General features: G+C 34.9%; 1 protein-coding gene across 15 annotated transcripts in view; it reads left to right on the forward strand.

Moving 5' to 3' along the window:
- The window catches only part of AKAP9 (A-kinase anchoring protein 9), a 150,731-nt gene that overhangs the window by 49,460 nt on the left and 79,047 nt on the right, over positions 1-22,224 (forward strand). For all 15 annotated transcript variants that reach the window (XM_058525336.1, XM_058525346.1, XM_058525365.1 and 12 more), the window contains 7 exons: positions 821-900; positions 3,181-3,319; positions 4,051-4,145; positions 10,819-10,933; positions 11,393-11,591; positions 16,739-16,835; positions 18,053-18,145. In XM_058525336.1, the coding sequence (XP_058381319.1) occupies positions 821-900; positions 3,181-3,319; positions 4,051-4,145; positions 10,819-10,933; positions 11,393-11,591; positions 16,739-16,835; positions 18,053-18,145 (818 nt within the window). The remainder of the gene's footprint in view (positions 1-820; positions 901-3,180; positions 3,320-4,050; positions 4,146-10,818; positions 10,934-11,392; positions 11,592-16,738; positions 16,836-18,052; positions 18,146-22,224) is intronic.

A 22,224-nucleotide genomic window follows, 5' to 3' on the forward strand; every position in this document is an offset into this window, starting at 1 on the left:
AGACTATAGAGTGAGCCACAAGACTACGATGGCACTTAGAGGAAGCAAGAACATTTAAGGAACCTTAAATGGAAGACTAGTTGCAGTTAACTTTTATCTTTAATAATTATTTAATCACTCAATTAACTAGACTTCTGTTCAAGGCATCTCTAGTCCTCCACTCTTGCCAGATCTGCCTTCGGGAATGAGGTGGTTCATAAGTTTGTCCCATGGAATTGCTCTGTTGTACAGAGTAGATTTTAAAGAGTGGCTTGAATAAGAATAACATACTGTTTCACTTCAGGAGTTTTTTGGGTTGGAATGTAATAAGATTTCAAGTATGAATTGTTTTTATTGCTATCCTTCTCAGATAGAATCTCTTCAGTATTTTTCAAACTACAAATTAATGGGTTCATTAATGGGTGATGGTCAGTTTAGTGAGTAATGACCAGCATTTTTGTAAATAAATAATAGAACAGAGTAGAACAGAAAACATTGGAGTGCATAGCACGTAGAAAGAGTAAATATTGATGTGTGAAATTTTTGTTTTAGTTTTACATGGATGTATATAATAGGTTATGATATATGATGTATTTGTTGTATCAGGTTGTAATTAAAAAATTTGTAAGTTACTGCTGTATACCATTTTATAGGCTATAAATTGAAAATCCTACAGATTATCTGAGATAGTTAAATTGAGCAGTGGAAAATAACTTTGGAAGAAATAAAGAATTTAAAACTAATCTTAGTGCAGGGAAGCTTCCAGCTGACATAGGTTTAATATGATAATAGTACTTAAGTATGTAAACTGAATGTCTTAATGCAGTATCTGTTCTATTAGGTGATGAAGTGAAGCCTTTACAAATGCTCATTGGAAAGCTTCGCAAGGCAGTGTCTGAAGAATGTTCTTGTTTTACACAGGTAAGATTAGTTAACAAGTACTTTTAGACAAGAAACGCTACATTTTAAGTTATTACTAGTTTGATAAGCAAAATCATCCAACTTAGTTTTTCCCACTATCTTACTTCAGAGCTTCATTAGAAAATATTTTTGAGTTTTTAAGTTTAAAATGAGCATTTAAATTTTTCCTGATAATCACTTTGAAACAAACAAAAAAATCAGGTAAATTATCTCAGCAGCAGAACAGACAAAAAGTATGCCTAATAAAAAAACAGTGGACCAACAGAGCCTCAGGCAGGTCTGTTTCCTGCCCCTGCACACTTTGGTGGTTGAGTGAATCTGATGACTTACTTGGGAGCTTGCACAAGACTGGTGAGATATGATTTCACACTTCAGATTTCCAAAAACTAAAAACACTAATTATACCACGTATAATTATATTTGTGAAGATGGAGTGCGATAGGAGCTCTTATACACTGCTGGTGGGAGTGTACTACCTTGAGAAGCAGATTGGCAGGGTATATTGTTGAAGATATGTACATCTCACAACCCAGGCATTTACTTTTGATAGGCGTACATATGTGCACAGCCAGATGTGTTCATTGCAATGGTGTCAAATTAAAAATTGCAAACAACTTAGATTTCCATCTGCAAGCAAATGAATAAACAAATTGTGGTATATCCATACAATGGAACACCATAAAGCAGTGTTGATATCTGTATTAATATCAATAAATCTCAAAATAAAAAAGTATAGAAACATGCATGCTAGAGTAATCGTGTCTGTGCAGAGAGAGAGGTGAATGAAATGGGTAAGCAGTACTTAATACAGAGAGCTTCAAATCTGTATGTAATGTTTAATTTTTTCAAAAAAAATTTGGCGATAATTTGACAAAATACTAGTATTTGTTGGCTAGGTAATAGATAAACTATTTATTCTGCATATTTGACATAGTTCACAATAAAATATATGCCTAGGGTTGTCTGTGATCTCCATCCCAGCCTGTGTAGTTGTAAATTGGAGGAGGAGGAGAGTGGTATTAGTTGGGACAAATAAAGCTGCCTTACCGATTCTGACTATAAAATAGTTCGAAAACAGAATTGCAGAAAAACCCAAAAAAGTCAGAAATAACAACATCAAAGGCCTTTATTTGTTCAGCATTGGCCAGCCTCCACCTCCACCTCTGCTGAAGGGTTCAGGCATTGTCCTTTCATATCCATTGTTGATAGTAAATGTGGAAAGAGGGCCCAAGTCACAATAGTTCGTTTATAAGCTGACTTTATACTTTTTCTTCCACTAATATCTTCACCTGACCCCTAATCTCAAATTAAAATACGAATCAGCCTATTGTAATGGAGAGGTCCTTTGGAATTCATTATGAAACCTGGTTTTGTCACTAATCATTAATGTTGCCATGGGTTAGTTACTTCCTCTTTCTGAGTCTGTTTCTTCATCTGTAGATTGGGTGATTATTCATGTTTCTACCAACTCTAATATGTTAAAATTCCGTCTTAGGGGAATGTGCTGAAAATTTAATAGACTTGTTATTAATTGACAGTATAGTTTAACTTTTAAGCAAATCTCAAGAAATGGCAGCAGTAAACATTGTGGTTTTTAAGTCTAGAAGTTGTTAATTGTTGTTTCCAGTTGTGTGAAGGGCAAAGGTGAAACTTATTGAGAGGGCTTATCAAATGATGAAGAGGCAGGTGTTGTTTTTAAATGATGATAGAATTGTCTTTTTCTCAGGAGAAAAACCAGAATAACGTGTCAAATATTTTTAATTTTTTTGTGTGTATACACCACAGAATACTACTCTCATATGTTATAGAAAAAAGATATGAATGTAATCTCCTACTTCATATATTATAATTTCTCTAGAATTTATAGACTGCTTTCTAGTCATTGTTTTTGAACTTCCATCCTTGTCTTCTGGTGTTTTTTCAAGGATAGTTGACATTACAGAGATAACATCAGAATAGGATCCAAGCTAGAAAGTGGTAGATTAAACTATAAGATATATTCATTATTAGCAAGAAGCAGAAAAAAATTAGTTTTGTGCAGTGAAGATTATCAATATTTTCCTGATGTAAGAAGAATTTCGTGTCCTATATAGAGAGAGAAAGATTTAGACCTGATTATTTCTTTTGCAGATTGATTTGGTATATGGAAGAGTGTTTTCTTACTGATTTTTCTGTGCCATTTTGACTGTCTTTTGCATATAGAAAAGTAATGTTTAATGATCTGTAGAGGCAGAAATCAAAATTTTAATTCCATAAAATACCTAATTTTGTTGTTAACAGACTTTTTGCAATGTACTTGGTGAACATTATACTCCTGCTTTAAAATGTGAAGTAAATGTAGAAGAGAGGGGGAATTCTGGTGTTCACACTTCTGAAAATCAAGAACTAGAATTGCAAGATTATAGATATGAAGTTCAAGGTAATAAAAGCTTACCACATTATTGAACAGTGATTTTCTTAAATCAATTGATGATGAACTTTTACCTTTAATCATGATTTAATCACTCAGCCAGTTTGTTTATCATCTTAATATCTTGTCTTCAGATTCATGAAATCTTATAATTAATATATATTTTTATTTTTATAATGCAATAATTGTCATATAGAGAGAGCCAAAGCTGTGCACAAGTGTTCTTGTCTCTTTATCTTCTTTATTTCTCTACTCTCATCTTTTTCCTCATTATAATTCTTCCCTTAACTTTATGCCATAGATCCAAACCTTTGAAGGTTATTGTATTTGTTGAATAAGTTTATATCAATGGTTTATTTTTTAAAAAAGAATAAGAAGACATACAATTATCTTCCTTAATATGAATCTTATATTTCTTTTTCCAAATTGCAAGCTCAATTAATTTTTCGGTGTTCCTTCACAGACAAAATGTTTCCTACCCCTGTTCATTTGTATGAATAATGAATAAAATGTGTACAAATTAATGAATACCAAAAGAAATTAACATTTTAACATGAAATTGTCAAGTTATCTTTGTAGCAGGTAGTCCACATTAATGAGATTTTAATTTTTGGTTACTAAGTGTATGAAGTTTACTTCTAGCAGGCAATTTTCTGAAGTTATGAATAGATGAATAATATTTATTGAAAGAAGCACACTTTTACTGTGGAGTGAAATTATTATAATTGTTTATCATCTAGACTTTCTCGACTTTCAAGAAAATATGCAAACTCTTCTCAACAAAGTAACAGAAGAATACAACAGACTCTTGGTACTTCGGACACGATTAAGTAAGGTGTGTGAAATGGAAAATGTATTATAATGTTTGCATTTATTGTATTAGCTACTGTTTTGTAAGCTGCTTTATCAACCAAGAATTTCTAAAATAAATGAACATGAAAAAGGAGATTAGGAAAAAGGGACATATATTTGTAGTATCAGTGAGCTGAAGGAATCTCTTGCAGGTTGATCACTATTTACCCCATTAGAGAGTTTTTGAAATTATGGTGAAGTAAAATATATATAAAATGTCAAATGGTAAACTTTATGAAACAGTTATATTTAATTTTACATGCAACATTTTTTAAAGCAATGAGTCTGTTTTAGAGAAAAGCAGTAATTAGTTGTTTAGAACATAGCTAATTAGTTTCACACAGTGTTATGTATGTTAGATCTCTTTAAAGCAGTTGCTTTAGAAATGTGTGCATAGAAAACTAGGTAAGAGAGTGTAGATGGCATAGTATAATTTATTAACTGTATCAGAAAGATAAACAGCACGTATTTGCAAAGTTAAGTGTTGTAATCTTCATGCTGAAAAAAAATCCAGAAAGATCTCGAGCTCTGTTTATTTGGGGTTATTTTTGATGTTATAGTAAAATGTTTGGACAGATTTGAAAGATTTAACTGATAGGCAGTGAAAGTTACATTGAGTATGAGGGATGGATGCTTTGGCTGAAATTCTTGTTCTTCCTCTTTCTCTTCCCCTCCTCCTTTCTCCTCTTCCTTTTCCCCTCTTTCTACTTTCCCCTCTGCCTCTCTCCCTTTCTCTTTCTCTTTCTGTGCAGTTAAGCACAACCTTATCCAGCGTTTTCTAAAACCTGTAAACCTACCCCAGCATCTTATAGATAACTCTGTAATACAGCGGGTGGATAGATTAAAAACCCTTCTTTAACTCTACATTTTACTACAATTATTACTTTTCTTTCTTCCCTTCATAGCCAAAATATTGAACCCTATTCAAAGTCATTGTACCATTTTCTTACCAGTACCCTCCAGTCAGGATCACTTGACAGTTCTTTTATGTGGTCATTCATCCTCTCATAGTCCCCTCAGTAGATATTCCTCAACTTTACATCTTTCCTCAAGTCATATATTCCACCTTTCCTCCTCTTTTTTCTTTGCAGTTGGCCTTATCTCCTATTTCTTTGTGAGTATCAGAGCTATCAATTATAAATTATTTCAGCTTGCTACCTCTAGACCAAATGTATTTCTTTAAATCTGCAAAAACCCTAATTTATTTTCCTTCTGTCCTAAAAGTTATCACTTTTCATAACCAAGGTTATTTCCTATGCTTTTGTTACTATCCTCTTCTACCTCCTCTAAGATTGATAACCTGTTCCTTCCTTCCCTTCTGTGTTTTCAGCTTCTGTCTTTCTCTTATTTCTGTACTTCTTTCCTCTTGCACATCCCTCACAACTGTCCTGTTTAGAATATATAGCCAGTTCTCCCTCAATCCAACATCTCCTGTTGTCTCTGGTTCTCTTTCTCCTTCGTTGTCACATTCTTTGAAAGTAAGAATAGACTATAGCCAGAATTTCCAATCTCCTCTCCCCTCTCTCTTTTACCCACTGTAAACAAGCTCACAATGTACACTTCACTGAACTTTCTTTGGCAAAAGTTACCAGTGAATTTTTAATTATTAGATTTCCTTTCTGCTTTCTTACCTTCCATCCTCGTTTTCTTTTTTAAAAATATATTACTTTTCCTTATGACAATACATAGTTGAAACTATTACACAGTGTAGGAGGGCTTACATAGTGTAGAAGTAATCCACAGTGATGTTTGTCATTTCGCCTGTTTCCTTTTAGAACAGTGAGTGAGGAACAGTTTGCTTTGATGAGAGACACACCTCCCTTCCCCAGTGCCAGAATGTGGGAGGCTTTACATTGGAACACAGACACCCACACCAGCCTCTTTAGTTCTCTCCAGATACTTTCTTCAGTTTCTTTTGAGAATAAATTTTACCTGCCACCAGACTTTTAGCTGGCTGGGTCAGGAGGACAGTCTGTACTGTGATTAACTAAAGGTCAATATATTTGTTTTCTGGTGTTCTTACTGCCTGTCATTGATCTCTCTCTGACTCTGGGGCCTTTCTAAGGTTCTGATAGGCAAGTGAAAACTGTCTGCTGTAACTGTGGCTCCCTTCGTGTGTGGTTTAGGCTGCTGCTTCCTCCACCTTGCTTAATCAGTCCTCTTCCACCCCTTTCTGTTTTCCAGAAATTGCTTGAAATCTCTCTTAGTCTCTTATTTTCTTGTTTATTACGGATTTACACCTTTTAAAGATTCTCACTGTCATCTTATTTGAGTCATGGGAAGGGTGGAGGTATGTGTCAAACATAAATGCCTATGTGAGCTTAGCTCATAAAATAAATGAAGGACGCCAAGTGAAAGCTGGAAAAGTGAAACCTGGAGAAAGCATACCTCATCTAGAGGGGAGAGGAGTCTGCTCAGCCTCACCCTGTTGTTGCCACATGTAGGAATGGGGGCCCAGTGTTGCTAATTCCTTCAATTTATCAATTTTGTGTGAAGTCTTTTGCTTCGGAAAATGTTGGGAAGTATTAAAAATATATATTTTTGGGCCGGCCCCGTGGCTTAGCGGTTAAGTGCACGCGCTCTGCTGCTCGCAGCCCGGGCTCGGATCCGGGGCGCGCACCGACACACCGCTTCTCCAGCCATGCTGAGGCCGCGTCCCACATACAGCAACTAGAAGGATGTGCAGCTATGACATACAACTATCTACTGGGGCTTTAGGGGGAAAAAATAAATAAATTAAAAAAATTAAAAAATATATATATATATATTTTAAATTGGGAAACAATTAGAAAAAAAGCAGAAAAAAAGCAAACAAGGAAAACTGTTTGGTCCCCAAAAGAATACTTCTATAGCCTGGATTTTAAAGGTCAAGTCTCTACTTTGCAGCCTTAGGAATAAACACATGCTCAGTGTTTCTTGAGCTAGTTTTCTTTTTAATTCTATTGTTTTTTGACTTCGTAGTATTTGCTACTTTCTTAGAATATTTTCTTCTTTTAGCTTCTGTGACTTCAATTCTGTGGCTTTTTAAGCCTTCATTTTGGGCTTTGCACACCCTGTTTATAGTCACCAAGGATCTGTACTTGTTCCTTTTATTATGCTGTATGCTGCTCTCATCTACTTTCATGGCTTCCAGATTTCCATGTCTAGGTCAGTTCTTACTCCTGAGCTGCAGTGATATATCTAATTGGATATCTGGACTCAAATATCCTTTAGGTATGTCTCAATCAACATATTGAAATTTGCATTTATTAATTTTTTCCCCTTAAACCAGCTTCTCCCTTCTTCTCAGTTTTGAGATGACATTCAACCAGAAACTTGGGGATCATCCTAGACAATTCTCGCCCCTAACCCGTGATCTTCCATCATACTGCAATATAGGAATGACACACACACACACACACACACACACACACACACACACACACACACACACACACACACACCCCCACCCACCCACCCACCCTTGTTTTCATTCAGTTATCCAGCCAGTAATTTTTATTTGCTAATTATATGCCTGGTTGTTCTATGTACTGGGAGTAAAGCAGTATACAAGGTAAGTAAAGTCACTAGACTGAAGGAATTTATAAAGTGATAAACTTTATAAACTAGTTCAAAGAGTATGAGAGTATGATGTACATATATAAAATAGTGATCCGAGGCAACATTTAATTAAGTGTTTAAAAGGGAAGTACTTTTGGAATTAAGCAAACAGGTAGATAAGCATAGGCGCAAATAATGAAGATTTCTTGGAGGAAATGGGATTCAAATTGGACCATGAAAGATGTGTAGGTTTAGATGAGGAAGAGGAGGGAGAATAGCATTCTGGGTGGGAGAGGTGGTATGATCAAAGTCTTGATGGTGTAAGTGTGATATATTTGGGACGTATTGCTGAGAGAATAATAGACTCTAAGATTACGAAGGATAGACTGTACCAAATTTTAAATGTTAGGCTAGACTTTTATCTTGTAGACATTAAAAAGCTGTTGGAAATTTGTGATCATGGGCTAGATATCATGAAGTTGAACTTTTAGGGAAATTAATTAGGGAGGTGGCAAAGGGAGGTAGGAAACAGGAAGGGACACTTCATAAGATATTTTAAGGAAGAACCTAAAGAATTTGATAGGCAGTTGATGTGGAGGAAAAAGGAGAGAAACAAGGCCAAGATAGCTTATTTTTTTTTTCATTCCTTGTATCAATGAAACTTGAACCTTAGATGTCTGTATAGTGGTACACACCATATGGGTATGTTGAGAGTCCTCAAGACCTCCCCCAGGTTTGGTGATCCACTAGAAGGACTTGTAGAATTCAACATATAATTGTACTGAAGGCTAATATTTATTACAGCGAAAGGATACCAAGCAAAATCAGCCTTGAAAAGATACATGGGCTGAAGTCTGGAGGAAAACAGGCACAAACTTCTAAAATCCTCTCCTAGTGGAGTCACAGGACACACTTAATGCCTATAGCAGTAAGTTGTAACAGTATGTGCTAAGTGTCTGCAAGGAAGCTCACCTAAGCCTAGGAATTCGTAGTGTTTTTATCAGGTATTAGTCACATAGGCATCCTCTGTCTAGCATATACCAAAATCCAGACTTCCAGAAGGAAAGCGTATGTTCAGTATAAACCATATTGTTTGCACAGTCTAGGCATGAGATACTCTTACCATTTAGGGAAAGTTTTATACTAGTGTTGGGAACTGTTTACCAGCTAAATTCCCAGATGCCAGCCAAGGGCCAAACTTCGAAGTCAGCCTTTCTAAAGAGATAGGCAGTCTCACAACTGCTGTCTTAACTCTTCTCTGCACAACAGGTAAAAAAGTAAATTTCACATTTTAGCCCAGTAAGTTAGCTACAACCACAGAGACCTCCGAGACGTTGGTTGGGATCAGAGTCAAGCATCACTGCCTAACCTGTTAGCCTCATCTTCTAATCCTCCTCATTTTAGCCGTACTAAAATATTTAGTTTCCTAAGTGCACCCTGATGTTTCACACCTCTGGATTTTTTTGCTTGCTGTTCTTTCTGTCTAACACTGCCCATCTCCTTCCAGTCTGCTTGATGTGTTCCTACTTGTTCTTTCAGTTGGTTCAAATGTTACTTCTTTTGTGTCATCTTCTTTACTTATCTTCGTAAGGAATGCTTAGACATTTCTTCCTCTGTTCTCTTAGCATCTGTACAAGCCTTTTCTTGTTGCATTTATCATTTTCTGTTATTTTAAATATTTGCTTACCCTCCTGTTTTTCTTTCCTCTTCCCGTAGTTCCTTGTACAAACTTGGATTTGTATCACATTATTTTTCATGTTATTATAATTATTTGTTTACTCTCCTGCCTCTTCCACATGATTCTAAACCCTTTAGGTTCAGAGTCTCTATTTTTGTTTCCTCTTCTTAGCACAGTGCTTTGTTTAGCACATGGTAAAGGCTTAATAAATGTTTATCGAGTGAATTAAGTGAAGATATAGAATGGTTGAGCTGGAAACTGAAGAATTTACCTGATGGGCTTTATTTTCTTTGGGAAGTAGGAGGCAAGGTCCTCTGCTGAAATGTACTCGGGGTAGGAGTGAGGTAGAGGACTTGATGAGAGGAGTAACCAACTGAACTGGCCTTCATGGGAAATAGCTTTTATCCTGTTGCTTACCTGCTTCTGCAATATCCTTTGTTCATCTAGTCTAGCAAGTCCAAAGTCTTTCCTCTTGCTTTTAATCTACATCTATCTTATTTATCTAGTGTTATTTCCACCATCCTTATCCTAATTAAACCCCTCTCAACAAGATCATTATCTTCACTACTTATAGCATAGGTCATTCTTTCACAAATGCTTTTACTGTTTCTTCCTTATAGCCTTTCCTAATCATTGCCCAAAATGAGTGAGGCCCAAATCAAATTTGACTTCCTTCATAATTACTCAGACCCATATCATATAAGTGCCCTTATAGTCAAACTTTATAGGTTGACTGTTCTCTAATTGTTTAATTTTATTTCCTCACTAGTTGATAAATTCTGTGAGGGCAATTATACCGTATTTTTACTGATTTTTATATTCTTACTCTCCCTTGTCTCAATGCTGACCACACAGTAGATGATGATTAAATATTTGATGAGTGATTAAATTAGTACACATATGCATCTGGCATATTGCTGCCTAGTTTTAATAGTTAAGGAAATAAGCTGAAATTTATCTGTTTTCATTATTTTCCTTCTTTTTGTGTGAAAAGCAGCATATTATATGTCAGTTACTTGGTTGTACATAAGTTATATCCAGAGATTAATAACAGTTATATTATCAAATGTTGATAATATAAAATTTACTGTTTATGAGTTGAAATTTCAAAGACCAAGTCATATTATAAATATCGTTGTGAGCTTTATACCAAAATTCTGTGTAGCTTCTGTTTTTGTAGTAAAATGAACTTCCTTCTGGATATGAAAGAACATTATGCTTACTAATATAATTTCAGTGCTATAAAAGGAATGGAATGTGAATTACTGTGTCAAAAGAAAGTATGGAATAACTTGGAAGGGAAAATATTTGTGTCAGAGTGTCACAGTTTTAGGTGATTTTGAAAAAAACATTTTAAATGTAAAGTTGCTTTAATATAGTTTTCAAAATATGGGGTTATATGTTTATGTCATTGCTTTTCTTCTGTTATTTTCAATAGATTCAGGAACAGCAGACAGATGGTATGAAACTTGAATTTGCAGAAGAAAACCTACCAAATGAGGAAACAGAATTTTTATCAACCCGTTCTCAGATAACCAGTTTGCAAGACATTGGTAAATTTTGATTATATACCACAATGTGGTGTTTTTTACCAAATATTCAGTAATTTGATTTTTTACTTTAAAATTTGGAACAACCTGGTCACTTTGGGCATTTCACTGTAACCTCTCTGGTCTCAGTTTTCTCATCCTTAAATGAAAGGTTTGGACTGCTCATCTCGTTGATTCCCTTCCTCTTCTTAGGTTCTATGATTCTAAATTATTTTCAATTTAAAAACATAAAATTGGTAAATTTAGGGGTACTATAGCCGTGAAGATAGAAGAAATGATCTCGAATTACTGTATTCATGTTTTCATCAGTCAAATGAGTTTAAATTGAAACTTGACTTGTTAGTACTAAAAAACATTGTTTCAAAGGAGAATGAATATTTTCTGCACACACAAAAAAGTGGTTGTTATTTCACTAAGAAATTTGTATTGAAATGTATATTTTCTTCTATTCATATAAATTAGATGTCAGTCATAAAAGCAAGTTATCTACTCTGCAAGATATCGAAAAAATTAAACAACTTGAAGGACAAGTTCAAGAATTAGAAAACCTCATATCCTCTTTGCAGCAACAATTGAAAGAAACTGAAGAAAACTATGGAGCAGAGATCCATTGTTTGCAGGAAAGGCTTCAAGCTGTTAGTGAGTCCACAGTTCAGCCAAGGTATCTATCTACTTATAACTTCATTCATTAGTACAGTAGTCTCCTGTTATCCGTGAGCGATACATTCCACAACCCCCAGTGGATGACTGAAACTGCAGATAGACCAGACCCTATATATACTATGTTTTTTCCTATACATACGTATCTATGATAAAGTTTACTTTACAAATTAGGCACAGTAAGAGATTAACAACAAAAACTGCTAATACAATAAAGCAATGATAACAATATACTATAATAAAAGTTATGTGAATGTGGTCTCTCTCAAAATATCTTATTGTACTGTACTCACCCTTCTTCTTGTGATGATGTGAGATGATATAAATGCCTACGTGATGCGATGAAGTGAACTGAATGACGTAGGCATTGTTACATAGTGTCCCAGGCAGGATGGAGTGGGACAGTGCGAGATTTCATCATGCTATTCAGAATAGCATGCAGTTTAAAACTTATGAATTATTTATTTCTGGAATTTTCCATTTAATATTTTCAGACCACAGTTGACTATGGGTAACTGAAACCACAGAAGTTGAAACTGCAGATAAGAGGGGACTACTGTATTTGTAGCTTAGTAACAATCATAGTATGGTTGTTTTAAGAAAAAAATGTAACTTAAGCAAAGTTGCTTGAAAGATGTGGGATGTAGCATTATCAAGAAATAAGAGCAGGAGGTAATTCTTTATCTTTGAAATGTGTGAAATGAAAGTTGGTGTAAACCAAAGACATTTATTATAGGAATTTTACTTACACTCTCATAAAGATGCTGGTTATTATTAATCTGCTGGATTAAATCAGGCAATGTGCGTGTGTTTGTTGTTTATTGTATGCCTAATCTTTGCTACTTTGATGTAGGGATTACACAAGGAATATAAGGTATGTTCATTCCAGTTATGGCTGGACTTCCTCCAGTTGGCTCTCTAATGCTTAGATTCACCATGTCTAAAATAGAACTGTGGATCTTCCCCCTCAAAATTTGCTCCTTCTGCAGCCATCTCCATCTATGGTGATTCCCCTTTCTCTCATATCTCACTTACATTCTGTCAAGAAATCCTGGTCTCTCTGCCTCCAAAATACATGCAAACTGGACCACTTCTCACCAGCCGTGTGGTCCCTGCCATCATCACATCTCATGATGGATTACTGCAACAACTTATCTCCCTGCTTCTACCCTAACTCTTCCCTAAAGTCTGTTCTCAGCACAATTCCAAAACTTTGCTTTTAAAATTTAAGACAGATCATGTTATTCCAATGCTCTTTTGTTCTTACATTGCCTTATTAGGTCCTACATGATGGGTCCCTATTCTCTGACTTTATCTGCTACTGACTTGCCTGTCACTTACTGTTCTCAAGCCACACGATCTCCTTGAGATCCTCAAACCGTCGGCATGCTCCTGCTTTAGGGATTTCTCACTGCCATTTCTTCTGTCTTAGAATGATCTTTCTCAAGATGTTTGCATGCCCAACACACTCATCTCCTTTGGGTCTTTACTAAATGTCATGTTCTCATGAGGCCTATCTTAATCACCCTATTTAAATTAAAATCATCTCTTAGAACTCTGTGTATTAATTTCCTGCTTCATTTTTTCTATATTATTTAATATTATCTATTTTGTATATATATAAACACATATATATAAAATAAAAAACAAGTCTGTATATATTTGGAGGGGAGCTTATTTGTTTTTGTTTGTTTTGTTTATTGTCTGTCTCCTATGAAGGACTTCAAGCTTTGTAAGAGTGGGGTTTTTTGTCTATTTAAGTCACTGATATATCCCAAACCCTGTAATAATTCTTTATGCATAGTAGGTGCTCAATAAATATTTGTTAAATTAATGAACAGTTTATAATTTAGTTGGGAAGTGTGCTATAGTATTTATCTAGCTCTATAAAACCCTCAGAGATTTAATCTAATTTTGGCTGGCTCTGCTGTTCTAGGATTGATGTCTCCATAGGCACTTGTTAATGGAACCTCAAGACAATTTTTTTTTGGGAGACAAAATACTGAATGTCCACAATTCTTTGGAAGTGGTCTGTTTCTTCTTCTTTTATTCAGGGTCTGTATGAAAGCTGTAGAATTGTTCACCCAGCCTTGGCACAACCTTATAAATCTTCCGTTTTATTTGAGATAACTGATTCCCAAAATTGACCATGCATCAGAAACACTGGAGGCTTTTGAAATTTAACATTATTTTTTGAATACTTAAAATTACAGATTACTAGATTATATATTTGGAGAGTCAGACTTAATAGCTTTGAGATGGACCCTGGACATTTGTATTTGTAATAAGATAATTCTGATGCAGGCACTCCATGGATTGATATTTGGAAACCACTACTTTAGGTTTTCTCATATGAAAGAAAACAGGTAGGTAGCAAAAGTCTCTAATAACCAGCTATAGTATTTCAAGCTCCTTTAATTAGTGATGCTTTCTCTCCAAAGCATGAAGAAAAGGGAGTTTTCTGGAAATGTAGACTGACTTTGCTGTTACTGCATTTGGACTTTTGCCAACTCAGCACCCTCGCAGAGTTTCTATAATACTCAGTGGAAATGTGTAGACAGTACCTCAATTAAAACCGTTAGTGTCCCCCCCCCCCAAAAAAAAGAGATTTACTGGCCGCCATGTTCACTCCTACTAACAGTAATGGGTCAAAGTTATTTCTTGTGAATGTCATCACATATTTGGACACAACTGTAGCACTTTTCAAATAAAGAGTATACTGCTCTCCTAAGATAGACTTGAAATAGTTTAAAAAAATAATTGAGTCATTCATTTAACAAATATTTGGTGATATCATACTAGAAGCCTCTTGGCGTATAGTATGGGATTGGAACAACCATAGACTTTAGAGTCAGACAAACCTGCATTTGACCCCTGACTTGACCTTTTACTGGCTATATGATCTTGGGCAGATTATTTAAACATGTCTAAGTAATATTAGGGGCAGTAAAAACTACCCTTAAGATCGTGAGGATTAAATGAAATAGTGACTGGGAAGAGCCGTGGCTAGATGCTGCGGAGGAAGCTTTAGATACACAGTCACATGTCACTTAACGACAGGGATATGTTCTGAGAAATGCGTTGTTTCCTCGTTGTGCACACATCATAGAGTGTACTTACACAAACCTAGATGGCTCAGCCTACTAGACACCTAAGCTACAGGTATTAGACTTATGGGACCACCGTTGTGTATACGGTCCATCCTTGACTGAAATGTCATGAGGTGCATGATTATATACAAAGTGGCCTTTTCCCTCAAGGGACTTCAGTCTAATCATTGAAATAATACTTATTCACAAAATAATAATTTTTAAAAAGTAGTGGTTGGAAGATATGGCATGGTGATACAGTCAAAATGCTGGAATTTAAATCCATGTTTTTGTAGCATTTTTCACTGCACATTTCTGTAATATTGCCTCTTGGAGTGGCTCCAGGGGAAATGGAAATGAAGGAATAAATATGAGATATTGGGATGGAAGGAATGTTGGGAGCAAAGCAGAGGGCAAAATCAAAGGTGACTCCTTGTTGTTTGAGCTGGAGAATAATGGTGCATTCATATAAATAGAGAAATCAGGCAGGTGGGGAGTAGGACCTTAATGTAAGAGGGGAGCAGTGAACTCAGTTTTAGGCAGACTGTTTTTGTGAATTTGGGATAAACACTTGCAAATGCAATAAAGCTACAGAACGAAGTCATTGTGGATTAAATAGCAATATTTGGAGTTTGGTTCTTAATAGCTGGATAAATAATTAGGAGGGTTTTCTAGGCTATGAAAATAGGAATCAAGACATGAAGCCAAAGATCAGAATAGTATATGCAAGAAGCAATGAGGAAACAGACAAAATGGTGAGAAAGATAGAAGAACCAGGAAAGGGCAGAGAAGAAGGACAAGGAAAACGAGTTTTTACAATTGTTTAACGTGAACTTAGAACATATGAATAGGCATTTCACAGCAGAAGAAACTTACATAGCCAATATTTGAAAGAATATGTAATCTCAAAAGTAAAGACATATATGTTCTAACTAAGTTTTAAGACTGTTACAACTCCATGTTGCTGAAGTTTTGAGAAAACTCTTAAATGATACTGTTATGGGAGTAAAATTAATGTAACTTTTTGGAATATGGCATTATATTAAAATTTTAAACCTTAAGCCTAACGATTATTTATAAGATTTTATCATATAAAAACATCCACAGATGTGTGCAAAGATATATTTATGAGGATCCATACTGTAGCATTATATGTAATGTAATGTCTAAATGTCTATTACTAGGGGGTTAATTATGTAATTTATGAAATACAACAATGACAACTTGTATCTGGCCAATTTGGGGCAGAATGAAAGAAGGGAATAGGAGAAAGAAATGAGGAAGTGGGCAAGAGGAAGGTAGAATTAAGAAGGCAACATGGGTGCACATGAAAATGGGAGTGAGAAATTGTATCAGTTAAAAAGAAAGTTATAATTTGCCCCTTTAATCTTTTTCCCCTGGTTCCTAAATGTTAATCTTACCTTATTTTTATGACCCAAGTTAAGCATTTGAAGCAACTTTTTTTACAAAATAATGAATGCTTGTAAAACAATATAGAAAAAAGTCATGAATACCAAAAGATAAATGAATAGATAAAAAAATCTAGAAGTGACTATATATAAATTAAGAATCTTCCCTTCACTGTCGCTGCTCCCCTTTTCCACTACAGGTAATCATTGTTACTTTTGATGTGTATTCTTCCAGACTTTTTTCTGTGTGTGTGTGTGTGTGTGTGTGTGTGAAAATAATTTTTTAATGAAAATGTGATTTTACAAACTTTTTTACTCATAATATCAATAGATTATTTTTTAAAAAATGTACCTATAAATAGCTCCATGTCATATGTTTGTAGTAGACTATAAAATGGCATGAAATTCAATGGTGATCTGTTAAAATACTTTATTATTCAATTGTGTTACTTTTTAGTGTCAAAATTCTGATTAGTCAAGATTAGTCAAAAATTAGTCAAAAACATGATTTGTTACAATACCTGTAACTCTTGACCTGTCATTTTTGTTTCCCCTGCCCTAATAAACATTTTACGCATGCTATAAATGTGGACTAACAGTAAAACTCACACACAACTCTAATTCTTTCACTCTCTTTTATTTGTATTTAGCTTCTCTATTGATTCAGTGGTAATTACTGAATCTGATGTACAGGAAACAATATACCCTGGAAGCTGTCTAAAAGAGAACATTGATGGTACAATAGAGGTATTATATCTTTAAACTGTTACATATACTGATTTTTTTCTTACTATCATTTTTATGTCTGTGGTTTAGTAATTATCCAATAAATAGTTACTGAGAAGTAAGCATAATAAAGAGGAGGATAATACCTTATATAAGAGACCCAGAAGAATATGTAAGTAAAGAAATTTAGTGTATTTTCGTAGCATAGGAAAAACACAGAGAAAGTTAAAATTGAGGTTTTTTTCCCCCCTAAATATATTCTAGTTTGAAATTTGTCCTGTTTTGTGTAACATGGACTGTGTAATAAATTACTTTCAGTGCCCTGGCCAACAGCTTTTCTTCCCACCATGGGGAATTGGACCAGACCATCTCTAGAATAGTGTTTAGGAATCCCCAAAATTCAAGATGCTAGGGCAGGGACAGTGGATGAGGCTTCTTTCAGCACAGGCCGTATGATATATAAAAGCCCTTCATCTTTTACAGTATATGCCATCTAGCTAAGCCACCTTCTGCCTCTCCTCAACATTGTATACATTCCCAATTTGTGGCCACTTTTCTCAAACTTATAACTGCAAACCCTGGTCTTTACTCTGTGGATTTTTAGTTCTTAAGGCTTGCACAAAATAATGGTCATTGCCCTCTCTCATTCTGGATACAGAGGAGAGATGTTGACCACATTCTTGATTCTTTCACATTCCTATATGGAGTACTGTTTGGATGTCGTTCAAATAATTGGTAAAGAAAGAAATACTTCCATACTGAGAACATGTTTACATTTTTTTAAAAATTTGTGTGTTTTTTTCTATTTATAAAAGTAATTTGTAGAAAATTAGATACTGTTAAGAAAACAAAATTTGCTTATAATTTCATAAGCAAAGATAGCCACTGTTAACATTACTTAAAATTAAATACACATCTTATTAATTATATTTAAGAAGTATCTTTATCCCACCCTAGAACTATATCTTATTAATTGTAAATATGTAAATATATTTCTCACTTTGCATCTTTGTTAAGTTCACAGTAGTAAGTACAGTTATTTAGTAGAATTATACACTAGAATTATTCACCAGAATTACTGTTTTTAATTCAGAGCAGAACTGAAATTTATTTACTAAAACTTCTCAGACGTTTTCTAAGAAATAGTGATCTTTTGAGGAGATTTGAAAAGTAGTAGTTTAAAAATAAATAGTATATAAGTAGTATAAATAAGTGTCATATTTTGCTTTTTAATTTAGTTTTCTGGTGAATCTGGAGTGAAGCAGGAAACAAATATGGTTACGTTGCTGGAAAAACAATACCAAGAACGATTAGAAGAAGAAGTAGCTAAGGTAAGTTTATAGTTCGTCCAGAAGATTATTGTCGTTTATATTCTCTTTGAGCCTTCAGAAAACATAGATTTTATTGATGGTAACACACCTAATTTTTTGTTATAAATTTCATACATAGTTCATCTTTAAGTTGTCAATACTGGTATCAACCACAATTGCCTTTAAGTAGAATGTTCTGTGAATTTTTCTTTGAGAAAAGCATTCTTCTGTTGATGTAGAATAGTAATTAGAAACTTCTCAGGATGCCAGAATAAGTCTTTATAAATTTGTACCTTGTGAGTAGTACCTTGTGAAGGAGTTTGGCCTTTCTTAAAGGTGGGACATATGGTAGGAAATGGGGAAGAACGTGGTTGGTCTTTTATGTATTACCTTTGCTTACCTCCTCCCAGAGAAGTTACTGCAATCTTAATGACTATAGATACTCATAGCTGCTATGCCCAGAGCCATTCTTTTAAACTCGTGAATACCAAACATATCACCTAGTCTACCATTATGTTTCCATTTCTTTTGTCTTTGTATTCTCTTTTAAAATGCATGTACCTGATTGGGTTCTTATATTGGAACAGCTGAATTCTGAGTTTGTCTGCTTATTTTATAATGTTTTAGCTGTTCTAATATAACAATCCCAATGGAGTATATGCATTTTGAAGGGGGTAGATTGATAGGATATACAGGAAATGTATAAGGAATTAGGTTAAATGTAAATTAGATGAAGAGGTCAAGACCCAAGGAAATATATGGGCCATAAGGACTGATTCACTTCTATATCTTAATTGAATGTTTAGTTCCTGGAGATTAAAGTAAAAAGTGAGGTACCATCACTTTTTTATAGCTCTCATTGTCTAGTTCTTTAGAGAAATACAGGATTTCTCTTGGACTTAGTTCTTACATAAATTTCTCAAGTAGAATGTTATAGCAGGGCATCATAGTATAGCGATTAAGAGCATGAGGTTTGGTATAGGATATACCATGCTCTAAATTCTTATTCTTCTGGTTTACTAGCTTTATGATCTTAGGAAAGCAATTTAACTTCTGAGTCTCAGCTCCCTCAATGTTAAAAGAGGAGTATAATAGGAATAATAGTAATTCTTATAAGGAGTCAATGAATTAATACATATAAAGCACCTAGCAGATGGTAAAAACCCATAAATGATATTTTTAAAGTAATCTTATTACTGTGATAATGGTAATGATATAAATGTTTTGTAAAGCATCCTTCATCCAAGCAGATAGCAGAGCGCCAAAGAGCAGGTCAGTGAAAACTGTTCCAAAGGCAGCCAAGGTACTGTGGTCCAAGAGACATTTGATGGCCTAGTTTGATCATAGAATAATGTAGATTATTGACATTAGTCACCAGTATTGATGGGATTATGGTCTTTCCTATACTCCTCAGCTATGGTGTTGGAAAAAGATTGAGAACCATTGTTTTAAAAGCACAGGGTATATAGAAGAAGCCAAGTAGGAGTAGTGATTCCCAATATAGATCACATTAGATTCAGCCTGTGATTTGGGTGCGTTCTACTGAAAATAGACATTCATTTACATTTCACTGCCAGGCATTGTTCCGAATGCTGGAGTATAGCAGAGAAAGAAAGAGACGACATCTTTCTTCCCATAGACCTTACATTCTAGTTGTTGCAGATAGACAATATACAGATAGTGATAAGTACTTTGAAGGAAAAACAAAACTGGGTAATAGGACTGGGAAGTTCCATGAGGAGTGAGATGGTATTATTTTATGTAGGGATATCACAGAAGGCCCCCCTTTAAAGTGATACTAGAGGAGAACCCTGAAGGAAGTGAGAGAGTAAATCATGGACATAACAGGTTGAGCACCTTTTAAGAAAGTGGGATGCAAGAGAAAGAGAAAAGTCAAGAATTGCGTACTCCAACAGATGTCTCTAAGAGATGGTCAAGGAGAATTGGCAAGATTGTGAAGTCCACTTGCACAACTACCAGCTCTGCTGAGTTTGAGGACGGTTTGATTCAGTCCTGCCACCCCCATATTCATGGATCCTGTTTGGTGAAATATTGTGAAATCCTGGCACATATTTATCTCCTCAGCAGAAGTAACTGGATACAGGAGGAAGAACTACAGAGAAAAGGGGCTTAGGGCTTGCCTTCCAGGGGAAAATATTGCTCTAGGTTTTTTGACCTCAGCAGCTGGAAGAATGGAGTTGCTGTTTACTTAAGAGTTGGATATAGGTTGGAAAAGACTGCAAAGGAGTGGTTTTTGGAGACGAGTGGGAGACTTAAGAATTCAGCTTTTGACCCATTAAATGCAAAGCCCTTATTAAATGTCTAAATATAAATATTGAGGAAGTGGTTGGATATATAAATCTAGAGTTCAGGAAATAGGATAAAACTACACATGAAGATATGGTAGTTACTATATAGGGCAATGTTTTTCAAACTGTAGATTGTAACTCATTTTTAAGACAAATCAATTTATGGATTTGGGACCAGGATTTTAATATTAATGGAAACGTTTAATTATATGAACACACACAGGTACCTATGTATGCTGTGGGTCACAATATAAAATGTTTTTTATTGTTATGTGTGTGTGTTTACCATGGTTGCAATGAAAAAAAATTGAAAAAAACTGATAGAGTGAGCAGATAGAGCCGAGGTCTGGGGACTGAGCCTGGAGAATGCCAGTGTTTAGAGGTCAAAGAAATGAGGAAGAACAAGAGATGGACAAAGAGCAGTAAATTAAATGTGGGAAGAACAAGAGATTGCATCACAGAAGCCAAGTAATAAAAGTGTATCAAGAAGAGAATTTATTACACTGTGTCAGGTGTTTCTGATAAGTCAAGAAAGATTAGAACTGCAAATTAATCATAGGATTTTACAATGTGAAATCATTGATGACTTTAACAAGAACACATTTGATGGGATAGTGAAGACAGACTATGATTAGATTGGATTTGAGAGAGACTGAAGGAGAAGAATGAAGAAATAAACTATTTTGAGGTTTTACTTGAAAGAGGAGCAAAGAAATACAGTGGTAGCTAAAGGGTGACATACAGAGTCAAGTAGTGAATTTTTGTTATTGCTTTTTGTTTAAGATGAGAGATATCACATCATATTTCTGTGCTAATAGAAATGATTGAGGAAAGAGGAAAAAAATAGCTGATTCAGGAGAGAGAGGAACAGTTGCTGGAACCATGTCCTTAAGTCGATGAGAGGAGATGTGATCCCCTGGAGTGTTACTGTTAGCTAGGAGCATGACAGTTTAATCCATAATAATAGGAAGAAAGGCAGAGAATATTTGGTTCATGATTCAGGTATGTTTTCAGATGTGGTATTTGGAGCCTGTGGCAGTTGTCTTCTGATGGCTTCTATTTTCTCTCTCAAGTAAGAAGCAAGATCAGCACTTGAGAATGAGAAAGAAAGAGAAGACGTTAGAGATTTAAGGAGAGAGGAAAGGGCTGTGTAGGAGAAGGAATAAGAAATGGAAAAGACGAGGGAAATGGAGTAGAATTGCTCAATATCGCTTAGGGCCCATTTCAAGGTTAGTGGTTATGAATTTAAAATGAGACTAGTCAGCTTGGTTGGATTTTTTTTTTTCTCCTCAGTTAAGTTCAGCTACATAGCCACAGAGTAGGCAGAGTTCATTGTAACCACAGATGGAATTTGGTTAGATGGTATAGTAAATGGAAAGGAGAGAATACAAGATAGCTGAGTCTGTTTTTTTAGTTTCCAAACTACACAGTTCTTTTAATTATTTCAGTTATTCGTTTCTAATCTAAATGCATATACAAAAGAACATGATTTTTATGATACCAATTTTTCAACGTTTCAGAAGCTTCCTTTGTAACCTAACATATGGTCAGATTTTTGTTGTTGTTTGTTTGTAATTGTCTTTATTGAGGTATAATTTACGTACAATGAAATTCACCAATTATAAGCACCAAAGTTGGTGAGTTTTAACCAGTGTTTATGGTTATGACACCAACACCACAGTTGAAATATAAAACATTTCCACCACTCCCAAAGTTTCTTCATACGCCTTTGGAGACAGTCTCCTCCTTTTTATGTTGTTGGATTCTATTTGCTAATATTTTCTCAAGGAT

The sequence above is a fragment of the Diceros bicornis genome, chromosome 3 (assembly GCF_020826845.1).
Source record: "Diceros bicornis minor isolate mBicDic1 chromosome 3, mDicBic1.mat.cur, whole genome shotgun sequence".
Lineage (NCBI taxonomy): Eukaryota > Metazoa > Chordata > Mammalia > Perissodactyla > Rhinocerotidae > Diceros > Diceros bicornis.